General features: G+C 39.6%; 1 protein-coding gene and 2 long non-coding RNA genes across 12 annotated transcripts in view; 1 reads left to right on the top strand and 2 right to left on the bottom strand.

The window, feature by feature from the left end:
• LOC118411202 (phosphofurin acidic cluster sorting protein 2-like) overlaps window positions 1–12,221 on the bottom strand; it is a 50,686-nt gene that overhangs the window by 6,187 nt on the left and 32,278 nt on the right. For 6 of the 9 annotated variants that reach the window (XM_035813290.1, XM_035813307.1, XM_035813316.1 and 3 more), the window contains 10 exons: window positions 6,468–6,554; window positions 5,884–6,003; window positions 5,097–5,174; window positions 4,238–4,321; window positions 3,331–3,399; window positions 2,315–2,419; window positions 1,769–1,881; window positions 1,247–1,401; window positions 789–902; window positions 180–325 (listed from right to left, as the gene is read on the bottom strand). In XM_035813290.1, coding sequence (XP_035669183.1) covers window positions 180–325; window positions 789–902; window positions 1,247–1,401; window positions 1,769–1,881; window positions 2,315–2,419; window positions 3,331–3,399; window positions 4,238–4,321; window positions 5,097–5,174; window positions 5,884–6,003; window positions 6,468–6,554 — 1,071 coding nt within the window. The remainder of the gene's footprint in view (window positions 1–179; window positions 326–788; window positions 903–1,246; window positions 1,402–1,768; window positions 1,882–2,314; window positions 2,420–3,330; window positions 3,400–4,237; window positions 4,322–5,096; window positions 5,175–5,883; window positions 6,004–6,467; window positions 6,555–12,221) is intronic. The other 3 variants (XM_035813356.1, XM_035813365.1, XM_035813327.1) reach the window with 2 other exon arrangements.
• LOC118411369 lies at window positions 6,975–8,904 on the top strand. Its single transcript, XR_004830665.1, has 2 exons — window positions 6,975–7,705; window positions 8,245–8,904. It is a non-coding gene; the product is annotated as an uncharacterized LOC118411369 (long non-coding RNA).
• LOC118411360 lies at window positions 9,314–12,030 on the bottom strand. Of its 2 annotated transcripts, XR_004830664.1 has the most exons (4): window positions 11,789–12,030; window positions 11,122–11,198; window positions 10,232–10,272; window positions 9,320–9,438 (listed from the first exon to the last, which is right to left on the bottom strand). It is a non-coding gene; the product is annotated as an uncharacterized LOC118411360 (long non-coding RNA). The 2 variants fall into 2 exon arrangements; XR_004830663.1 differs by lacking the exon at window positions 11,122–11,198 and having other exon boundaries at window positions 9,314–9,422.

Raw genomic sequence — 12,221 nt, 5'->3', positions numbered from 1 at the left:
CTCTTACACTGATAAGGACCCCTACACTTTTCAATATGTGTGATGGGTCCTTTTACGTGCTCAATTGTGGCACTCCCTGAACAGACCTCCATTTTGTTGTCAGCCATCTTTTTTAAAGTTACTGTAATAAGATAATAACGGGTACAGATCACCCCCTTGATAAGTTGAGAATGGTTTACCCCGACGAACGGTATGAAGGTCTGTGTTGACTCCTCGTCTGTGACCTTGGCCTTGTACGTGAGCATGGCCTCCGCGATGGGCAGCTGGTGGGTCACGTTAGCCGACAGGACAAAGGAACTGATCTTCCCTATCACTTCCTGGTAGTCTGGAACGTGCATGGGGCCATAGGTCATATAAACATATATCAGACAGTGTCAATATCACTTTAGTACATACAAAGGTATACAGAATGGCTGATACCCTTGGCTTCGTTCAGCACACACATGGACATGCAAGTCAGCCCTAAGACAAATGGTTTCAATGTTTGAAGACATAAGCCCAACATTCCTTAATTTATTTAACGGTATACTTGATGAAGTAATGTAATCAAATCATATATCAGACTTAAGTACAGTGTAAAAATGTCTAGATTTTCAATATAACAAGAATCTGATGGTATCCTGTTAACATACCAACATATCAATGTGTGTGAGAAATATAACCATCTTGTCAATCTAAGTTAAAGATCCGGATATCAATGTCTACCATTCTTTCAGACTGAGTGTATAATTAACTCAGTTTTCACCAGATTGTGTAGTCGTGCTTTAAGTTAAAGTTGAGGAACCCACCTGGCTGTGTTGATGAGTCAGGCTTTTCAAAGGCCTCTTTCCACGTCTGGTCATTGAAGGTGGCGTTATACTTGCTGTCTATTGAAGCAAGGTACCTAGCAAGGACATGGCCTCCTGGAAAATGTGAGTGGAGAGGAATGTTGAGTTTAGAATACATTTATTTTTTATCTTCATGTAACAAGTGCTTCAAGATTATGACAGAAATTATTTGATAGAAATCCTCTGCATTACTAAAAGTTTTTACACCTTTGCTCATATTCAGTCTGCACATGAAGTTCCTTTCGCTTTGCCACCAGTTTCTTTCATGATGTACAAATGTATGCAGAAGTACATGTACATAATATTTTGGTTATTTGATAAAACCAAGTCTAAAATCAGATTTTGACTGGAACTTGCAGAATATTCTGATGACTGGTATGAAATGCTGTACCCAAGGAACAAGTCAACTGCCAGTTTACCTAGAGGAACGATGTAGAACTTGATGTGGTTTTGCCAGTCAGGTGGTTTCTGCGAGAACTGGTCGACGTATGGCCTGAGGATGGCGTGGACGTAACTCTCTCCACCAACCAGCACTACTCTGATGGGAATGGGCTGCTGGGAGTTGAAGTTACAGCTGAGGAATGCACAAGAAGTAACATCAATGGTCAAACAGTTCTCTTTGTGATCCATCTACTAAAATTTTAATGATCCAGGTACAATTTGTCTGTGGAGGTGATTCTAAATGTTACCTGCAGGTATGCTGATAAGGCATTCAAAGCCCTGGTTATGACTTTTTGCCAGATATAGAAGCCATTGCCTGCCATGACCAATCTAGAAATTTCCAGTTGCCAACACATATATAACTTTAAGATTCTCTGATTCAAGACTTTCAAAAAGTGAAAACCTGAATGACATACACTACAAAGAATTCCTGGCACGGGCTTTGTAAAACAAACTCTGAGGATTAAGGTAACTACTGTAACAACAAAAGTCAGACTCACAACTTCTGTATCTTGGCCACCAGGAATGAGAAGGTGGCGTTGACGTCAGCCTGTGAGGATGTACACACCACTCTGTGGTGCAGCTCCTGGAGTTTCTGGGCTAGAAGCTGGGTCTGGAGGGGGAGGGGGGCAGAGAATTAACTTTTTAAGTAGACTGTAACTTTGGACCTTCTTTAATATAAATTTGACATGTTGAAAATTTTTCTATCCATCCATCCATCCGTCTGTCGGTCCAGTTATCACCCAAACACAATGTATTTACCCAATATGCATTTATTCCATTTATCATTTGATAAATAAATAAATCAACTGGTCTGCTTAATTGATCAAACAATCCATGTGTTTATCATTGGAGAGCAAAAATGATCTACTATGTATCAAAAGTCTTTGAAAATGAGGAGTGTTACAGTGTACAAAAATGCCAAACTCATAATGAAGAATCAATGGCTTTCAAAATAAAGAAATATGTGTAGTAGTAAAGAAAAATCTTCCCTTTAAAGTAAATTGTTCAGCACAGGATGAATAAATTTTCATATATTAGTTTACCTGTGCCTGCCACTCTGCTGTGTTAACCAGCACCACACTGTCAGGGAGGTGCTCATCAGAGGGGATGATGTGTGCCAACTGGTCATACAGGGACTTGTGGGGAACCTGGAAGGAAAAAAAATCGGGTTAAGTTCATATCTCCTGACAGATGCAACTGTTGTTTGAGTAGAACCCTGCGGTGAGAATGTGGCAATAGCAATGAAAGGTGCACTACAAGTAGCACCATGAATCAGTACATATGGCCATTGGAAAGAAGACACCAACTAGATGTGTGCACCAACATCAGTATGAGGCTCAGTCACATTTGCTGTACAATCATTTTTGTCTTAGGATTTTAGTGTGGCTTCGACAAACAGAATGTTAACGGGGACATTTACTGTCACAATGCAGCAGACTTTTGTAGGACCATCCACGACTGTCCCAGGAATTCTCCCAATTAACTGTTATCAAAGCCAATGTATGACAAATGTGACAGGGTCATGCCTGCTGAAAATAAACTGCACATAATGTAATAGTACTGGCAGTGACAGACAATGTAGAAATATTATACAAGAGGATGGCAAGACCCCCTTCACCATTCACCACTGCAACTTGCAAAAAAAGTGTTTATATTTCCCTCCCTATATAGAGGAATAGGAAACAAACTGTAAGGTTATGTGTGTTAAGTTCACATAAAAGCTTTCAACACAGAACCACATTAGAAACCTTCTCTCCAACATGCTGTAAGTTAGTGGAACCAGCAACTCTGCTGTTACCATAACCAGTGACTGTAAAAAAGACTTTCCTCTTATAAACTTTTCTATAGATAGACTTACACTACATTTGCAGCTAATTTTGCTGCATCACTGTTACTGTTTCACTTTGTATGAAAGGCTTTAGAATTTGAGCTCCTTTCTGTAGTGCGATCTTTTGCAATGTTAGGAAGGATCTGTTAAAAACATGAAATGTCTAAGGATGGGAATGCTGCATAGCAAGAGGAGAAGACTTTTCCACAAGTTGCTGTGCTGAACATTTACCGTGCCCCATCTGACTTGGTCCTGTATCACCAACACTCCAGGGCCTGACTTGGTCTTCCTGACCACACTCTGCAAGTAATTGTCAGTAAAGCCACATCAAAACTTTATGAATAACATCCTCTACAGACTTTCTTATTCTATAGAGTAAAAATACAAAGATTTCTTTTCCAAATAGAGACCGTAATCACTGTAACAAGTGTATAATGATGATTGAAGTGACAAAACATGGTGTCACAGCTAACAAGCTTTTCATTACTGTATTTATGAAGATGGTGATACTGGTGTAGTAGCCTAGTATCAATTACTTCTACAGGTACACTCAAGGCTACCACATGACATATTTTCTTGTCATATTGGTCATCATTAGAGGGGAACAAACATTGTTTTTTAAAGCTTTTTTCTTAGATCAGGCAAAAACCAATGTGTACACAAACTATGTCATTCATAAAATCTACTTCCTGTGGCAAAAGTTGAGCTATATGTTTCTGTGCACATTTTCTCAATTAAGACACATACATGAGCACAATTAATGTAATGTCAAATTTCTTTTACATCGAATAACATGTTTCTTGCTTGCTATAAGGCAATTTTCCAAAATGCACTTGTGGGTGAAAGCATAAATACAGTACATCTAACAGAAAGAATATAGGCTTATGAGACTTGTAAAGATGTTAAATGTGGGAAATCACAGTTTAGAATATACATTTTGTACTACATTGACATACACTCCACCAGTGCATGATTGTTATGTAGGTACAGAGATACTAAATGACCCCAACAATATGAAAATAGCTGGAAGAAATATTACACCCTTAAATTTTTAGACTTCCAGCAATGAAAGACAGACAAGCTCTGAGGAACTGCAAGCTTCATGACACAGTGTTGTGTTCTGTGCTGAAGGTTCTACCTTTTCATACTGAGAAGCGTTAGATATCAGGTGGGTTGGGGCAGACATCTTTCTTGAGTCGGTGACATGGTGGACTTCTGCTTGCTATTTCAAGAATAGGGACAGGGACAACAATAGAGGATGATGTGTATCTGTACATGTACATATAAGGTGTTAGCATTCACATGTGACTATGATGGAAGTATTGTCTGTCATGTTGGATGAGTAATGAAAACATATAAGTTGCCAAGTGAAGTTGAATTATTTTATTTTGATGCATCACAGTCCTGTCTCCAGCTTTGATTTTTTTTTTTCTCGTTCATTGTTGGTAGATTTCATGACAATACATGTTGTTAGTTTTTGTTGTTAAGTCTGTTATCTTAAACTTACAAAAATAGATTTTCATCAATCTAATGTCATAAAGTTCGGATATTTGGACAAACAGTAAAATTTTTGTCCGCTCCAAGGAGCAAATTTCCATCCGAGGACAGACGTATGGGCCCTGGAGACAGCCCTGATGCATCAACAAATAGAAGCAAAGAATAAGCAAAACCATTAGAGAGTATCAAATAAACAAATAAATGAAAGGAAGCTAGGAAAAAAGGAGAAAAGTTATGATGAAATGAGGCAAAATTTTAATGAAATGGCAGCATAATCTAGTCACACATGACGTTATATTGAAAATCATAAGGTTAGTTGCAATAGATATGACAGGAACAGATCTTAAACCCATTTTCACCTGAAGAAGAAAGGACATTGTCAATGTAGCACATTAAGCAACAGTATAGACCAACAGGTCCATGTAATAGACCAACTGGTCCATGTTAGGACAGTGCACCGCCACCATCCAACCCCAAACTGTTACTGGTAACAGGTCTACCTCATTTACAACACCCAAGGAGGACAAGTTCTGTGGAGGGCAGGAAAGTTTCCTGGTATTTATGTCTCTCCTCCCACCCTGTTGTAAGCACATGAAAACACACAAACAAAAAACAACATAAGTGATTGTGTACATGTACATGTACACGGTGAGCTGTTCAACTGGGAGAACCCTGTGTAGGGGTGTCAGAGAATGGTTGAGTTTGTTCCCCAATACACAGGAGTTACCACCAACTGCACCTTTGTCATTCTACTTGGTACTATCCAGAAAGAGAACTGTTTATATGTACATCTACGGTATATCCTCTACAACAACATGTGTATGTGTCCTACTAGCCTGTCTCTTGTCTAGGAGGTCCTACTTACAATGTACATTCTTGTTAATACTATGGACCAACTCAAAACCAAATCACTGGAGGCTATCACAAATCAAGAAGAAAAGGTAAGTATGTGCAGACTCATATCAATCCTATTCTAGTCTGCCTGTTTGATTGATTCTCTGGCGATTAATCTGGTACCTCTTAATCAAAGAATGACTGGCAATTAAATATATGCCTAAAAATGTATATGCGTCACCAAATCCTCTGTGATGGCATGGTAACAGGAATTGATTAGCCATTCAGATCTTTGGTTCAAGTTACACTTCTAAAAAAAAAATTCACTGGAAAATGAATGACAAATAGTTAGACTGAGTTGACTCACTTGACAGGTTGATACAGTTTTACAGACTGAATAAAACCTATTCTTGCTGATGAGCACTACTACAGTCGTGTGGTTAGACTACACACCTGTGCTTCTGGTACTCCTGTACTGTTTCTTCTCTCTCTGGCCATGTCTTTGGAGGTGACTTTCCTCTCCCTCATGGAGATGCTGCGTTCTCTGTTGGCACTGCTTGGCCTCTCTTTAGCCTGAGCATTTTGGAGAGGGCAACAAAGATTAAAGTATTTATGTCATACCTTGGACGCAATAACATTTGGTACAGGTGTTCTGGTCAGGCTGGTACCTCGGGTGATTGGGCTCTAACAGATACGAGGATGAGACTACAAATGTTACTCAGCACACTACTGAAGACAAACCTCACAGAAGACTACCGAAGGTTCCTTTTACAACAGTAAAAATACTCACAGTGAAAGGGTTTTACAAGATACAAAGCACACGCACCTATAGGAAAGACTATTGAAAAGAAAAGCTGAATGCAAATGCAGGCCATTAAAACGATTATTGAGGCAGAATCCACTGCATCAGCACTGATGATGATGCATCCTTTGTATCAAGACAGTCACGCTTTAGATACTTTATATGTTATTCATTGTAACCAGACCAGTGTGACATGCACACCTGAACCATTGTACAGGAGATACTAAAGACATACCTGTGGAGACAAGGACTTCTGTGAGATCTTCTTGTCTCGTGCAGGACTCCCCATGTCAGAGTGCGTGTCTAGGTCACCTGATGGGTCCTGTCAACAACACACACATTAAAACTATTTGGCTGAATGCATACATGAAGTAGTAGTAGTCCAAACATATGGTGTTACGAGCACCATTGGGGTTATACCGCCCTGAATGCATAAACTACATATGGTAACTGCAATTATGGGATAGTCCCTTGTCCATGCTCACATACTAACAGAAACATTGCATCGGCTTATGATTACAATTTACATTCATACAAAACTATTGTTCTATGCTATATATACCTATGAAGAGAGACACCACAGCACTTTAATCTGTGGTAATACACAACAATCTGGCACGGTATAGAACCTGATCCATCTGATTTCATTTTGAGTTGGAAAAATAACTAATGGCAAAAAAAGTCAGATGAAGGAAGAAAATTAAAATACTACAAAAATTAAGCCAGGCAGCCATGACAGTCATTAAAGGGGGATTCCACTCATGAAACGAGTATTTTTCCCATATATATTACACTCTTCGGAATACAAATGCACCCGACTTTTGACTAAATCACCACGACTGACTTTTCGACCAAACACTGTTCTAAACCTATGAACCCCCATGCGGGACCGCTTCCAATTCTCGGCTTTGACCTGACGTCACGGGTTTTCCAAATATGGGCATCCGCACAGATCAAAACACGAAGCAGACGACAAAGTGTCATGGCGGACTCCGGCCGTGCGTGTCTCAGACGAGTTCGACTCAGACGACATTATGCCATACGCATATGAGCCTGAACGTGATTCTGGAGAGTCGGAGAGTAGCGATGAGAACAATCAGCCTGCAGAAGCCTTTGCTGGGACCGCCACGCAACCAGGGGCGGCACGGGACGGCCGGGATTACGAGACGGAGGGTTGCATGCATGCTAGCGCCAAGAAGCATATGGTGCAGATGCGATGACTACAACTGCAGCCTACAGTGTGTGAGTGTATGTGTTGCCACGACCTTCGTGAGCTGACAGATCCCGTGGACCACAGCAACCCCGATCGCAGCGGTATGGGCGTCGGGAGCGGCCGTAGCCAGCTGAAATGCGTCAAGCTACACGAGGAATTCCATCCCGTCTCATGAGGTCTGCACTGAAAACTGCACTTATATTATCTACAGTGACAAAATGACTTGAACTGGAAGATGTCAGGGAGCCATTGGGAAATAGGTAAATGTAGATTTTGTGTTTCTGTTCCATTTATTTTGCACGATCTGTGTGTGGGGTCGCACGATGGTGAGCTTACGGAAACATAGCCACATGTGGTCGAATTTGTGACCTGTATATAAATCTAGCAGGACTCGAAATACTGTTTTTTTATATACCTGCACTGGTGCAGGTAGCATTGAAAATTACCTGCACCAGACAAAATTTACCTGCACCATTCTGAACTTAGTAAGTATGAATCATACTAAAATTTTTCAGGAACCTTTTTTCACTACAGTATATTACCTGATATGTTGTGCACCTAAAAGTTTTCAAACCTCGTTTCCGGTACTTTTTGTGTGAAGAAATGGACAGTTTTGTGATAACTTGTGCCACCAATTTAGTGTGAAAAGTTGGAAATGTTTGGAGGGGGGCTGTTAGGGCAATACCAAGATCTGAAAATAACCAGATTGAAACAAAGTGGCAAGCAGTGTACTTGTTGCAATCTTTTAATACAAAAAAAATATAACATTACAATTTACATGCATTTTTGTTTCTCCCAGAATCTTACAACTGTCAGCGTACAGACAGTTCACGTGCTGGATCCACAAGAATCGTCTTGGGAGATCAGTGTGGCGCGTGGTTCCAGCCTGTGCAGTCACCAAAATAAGACAGACCTATCCCTCTAAAGATGAGACTAATTACATAGGACATTTTCCTGTTAAGATATTTCGCCACCACATGTTCAATTGCTAAATTGATCTGACGTTAAACCAGAGAGTGAGTTTTTACTGTTAGGGTTATCCATTCTTGTTAAGCTTGGGGTTAGAATTAGAATTAGGGTGAGGCTTTACTGCTAAGATAAAACAATCTTGATAACAGTGTTACACAGTTTCCACATTATTTGCACTATAACAGGTGCATTCAACCAAATGCGGACATCTATCTACCTCACCTGTATGAATTTATCTACCTATCCATGCTTTATACAACAGGCCAAATAGAAACCTTGAAGTAAATTAAGTATCATTATTTTCATATTCCTTTGAACTAGATATACAGCAAGAAAGACATGTATATCATATCAATATACAATTACATTTCTGTGTAATCTTCACAAATAGGCAGGGAAAACTTTGGTGGATACACATATATTGTTGTAAAACAGCATTTGTTTCTGACATATGTAGGCAGGATATTTATGAATAAAATGATCCACTGGATATACAATGGGAACTTGTCCTTATTAACATAATAATATAGCCTGTCATATAAAATCAGTATATCAGGATCTACCTGGATTTGACCTGAAGTATATGGGCTACTGCCAACATGTTCAAGTTGCATGTTCATGAATTAATATTTATATTTTCACATTTCTTGTGTCTAAGAGAAATAGCAGCAGCAGTTTTGAAACGTTCAAAACAGAAACTACATGTAGTTTTGTCACAAAAAACATAACAAAAATGAGAAAACATGACCATGAAAACAGTAGAGTTCCAAACGACACTTGTTTACTAGCCTGTAAACCTTGAACGGTACTGTGCAATTGCAGTTTTATTGTCTGGCCTGGAAAGTCAGGCTTTTGGAGCACCTAGCAACCACAAAACTCCCGACGCCTGTGTATGACCACCTTCAACACCTTTCTTTTTGAAAGTGTAGTCCTGATTCTTCTCATAGATGTTTTTGACCACATAGTCTCCTTGCCTCTTACTGTAGTCCAGCCGCTGCCTTAGGTCATCTGCAAAGAATATATTCTGAAGTCAACAATGTTCTTGTGATTAAGATATTCATTGATGACAAAATAATACTAGGCCACATTTGCATCTATGTTAAAAATGACAATCATGAATAACAAGAGAGGCTGAAATTTACAAACTCCATCTCCCTTTCCATGCAAAAACTGACTCTTCCATGTCAACCTTTTGCTGAAATCGACCATACATGAACTATTAGTATGATCTTAGTATTACAACATTACCCAACTCCAAGATGGCTTTTCTGAATATAACATCCATCAAGCATACAAGCAAGCAAGAATGGCTTCTGGGCTGCCTACAAAAGAATATATCACTTATAACAGTGCTTAGCACATTTCTGCACCCAATATATATTAGTACTGTACTGACTATAATTCTTAAATCGGATATTTGAAAGGTTTTAAATATAGATTTACACTAGCTACTATACAGTATAGTAGCCACATATTCTTTTACATGCCAAAACAGAGAACATTTCTTATATTAATTTCAGAGTCACTCCCAGGAAAGAAGCAATTATAAGCTTGTCATGATAATGATTAGATTTTGCATGCACTACAAAATCTGTTAGTGCAATAAATATTTTGGTTTGACTTTGAGGTATACCAGTGCCTAGTCCATTAGCCCAAATCATACACTTCTGTCAATCTTTTTTACCAGAACAAGTAATCTTACCAAACATATCATGTCCCTTGACAAATCCAGTGTTGTCATTTTAAGAAATAAATATACATACATGTAAGTAGGCACATGAGGACACTTTTCTACTAGTAATGAAATTAAAAATTACCTTTTGACTTGGGCTTTTCCTCGACCACGTCCTTCTCTTTTCTATCAAACAAAAACAGAAGTGGCAGTTATGCACCAGTTTATGCATAATTTTAAAGACATGGAACTCTATGACATTATTGCATGCTATGGAATTCTGCAAATCCTGCACTTCCGGTGTCTGCTATCTTAGCCAACCTTGGGAACAATTTCTTGTAAATTGTACAACTACAGGCAGTCGAGTGACTACCAGACATTTTGGAATGTACACAAAAAGTTTGAAGACCGTAGTTTTGGGGAATACAGAGATGTTAGCACTTGAATACAATGTAAAAGTTTGGTAATCGTATGTCAACAAAAATGGCGTGGCCGCGAACACTTCTGAATGCAAGGCCGATTTTGGGGCCCGATTTCTCGTAAACGGTATAACTACGAGCTTAACAAAAGTAGTCGAGTGACTATCAAACATTTAGGAATGCACACAAAATGTTTGAAGACCTTAGCTTTTCAGGATGCAGAGATATTATCACTGTAGTAAACTAGGTCATCACATGTCAACAAAAAAATGGCGTCGCTAGCCGAAAACACTCTGAATGCAAGGTCAATTTTAGGCCCGATTTCTCGTAAACGGTATAACTACAAATATAACGAAAGCAGTCGAGTTACTATCAAACATTTAGGAATGTACACAAAAAGTTTGAAGACCTTAGCTTTTCAGGATGCAGAGATATTATCACTGTAGTAAACTAGGTCATCACATGTCAACAAAAAAATGGCGTCGCTAGCCGAAAACACTCTGAATGCAAGGTCAATTTTAGGCCCGATTTCTCGTAAACGGTATAACTACAAATATAACGAAAGCAGTCGAGTTACTATCAAACAGTTAGGAATGTACACAAAACGTTTGAAGACCTTAGCTTTTCAGGATGCAGAGATATTAGCACTGTAGTGAGAGCTGAAAGTAGTCGCTTGTCGCCATACACGTGCATCTGACGTATGTCAAAACAAAAAATGGATAGCCTCAATACCAGACTGACTACGCTGGTTTCATAAGGAGAATAATTTGCCAAAGGCAAGGGTTTGCTACCAGAGAGGTTGGTCGGCCGTGGAGGGGAAATGTGAATCTAATCGTGGACTGACTCCCTTGGCCAATTCCCGATTTTTTTCCCGAATTGTACGATCCACGCACCCCCGTAGCAAGGCCTGGTGGAGGCTAAAAATGACGCCGCTAACAGTAAACACGCTACTTTCATGGTCAGTTTCGGGCCCAATATCTCGGTTCGCTGAGTGAGTGAGAGCAAACCGAAAACGGTAAAATTACTATCGGACATTTAGGAAGGTACACAAAAAGTCTGATGCTCAGCGTACCTCGGAATACAGAGATTTGGCAACTTTTTACGGACCATTCTGCTATCTAAAAATGACTATCTACATATTGGCAGATCGCTACAGAATGGCCCGCAAATAATGATTGGAACGCGTTTGCCTACCAGTTCTGATAGAGGTTGTGCACACATATTTAGTCTAGCCAAAAAAGCAATCCTGAGCATCTAACATCGAAATTTATGCCAGTACCAACCTTTTCAACTGGAAGAGTCCTTGGCGGCTTCGTCGATCCAGCCCGTCCGTAACACACCATGCGCATTGAATTCTGGGATTGTTGGTAAGGGACCAGCGGGGAATTCAAGAAGTCGATCGCTATAATGCACGCCCTGCGTTCAGGCTTCAACTCATGGTACATTTGACAAAACAAACTTGATTCAAGCATAACAATTTATTCTCTGATGAATTATGATACCCGCTTCTGGAGTGGAATGCCCCTTTAAGTAACAAATGAAAAATGTTGTCCCAGATTTCTGTCACCTGTCTCTGAGATATATCCTAAACCACAACTTTTTTTTTTTAATGTCACAGTTCAGCAGTCTAAGAACAACAATTCAACCCCATTGCTGCACATTAATATGTTGCTGCTATGTTGAAGGGTGGGGTGAGGTGAGGTGTGTGCGTAGGGT

Source organism: Branchiostoma floridae, chromosome 1, assembly GCF_000003815.2.
Source record: "Branchiostoma floridae strain S238N-H82 chromosome 1, Bfl_VNyyK, whole genome shotgun sequence".
Taxonomy (NCBI): domain Eukaryota; kingdom Metazoa; phylum Chordata; class Leptocardii; order Amphioxiformes; family Branchiostomatidae; genus Branchiostoma; species Branchiostoma floridae.
Note: the sequence above shows the minus strand (reverse complement) of the source record. Positions and strands in the feature narration are given on the sequence as shown.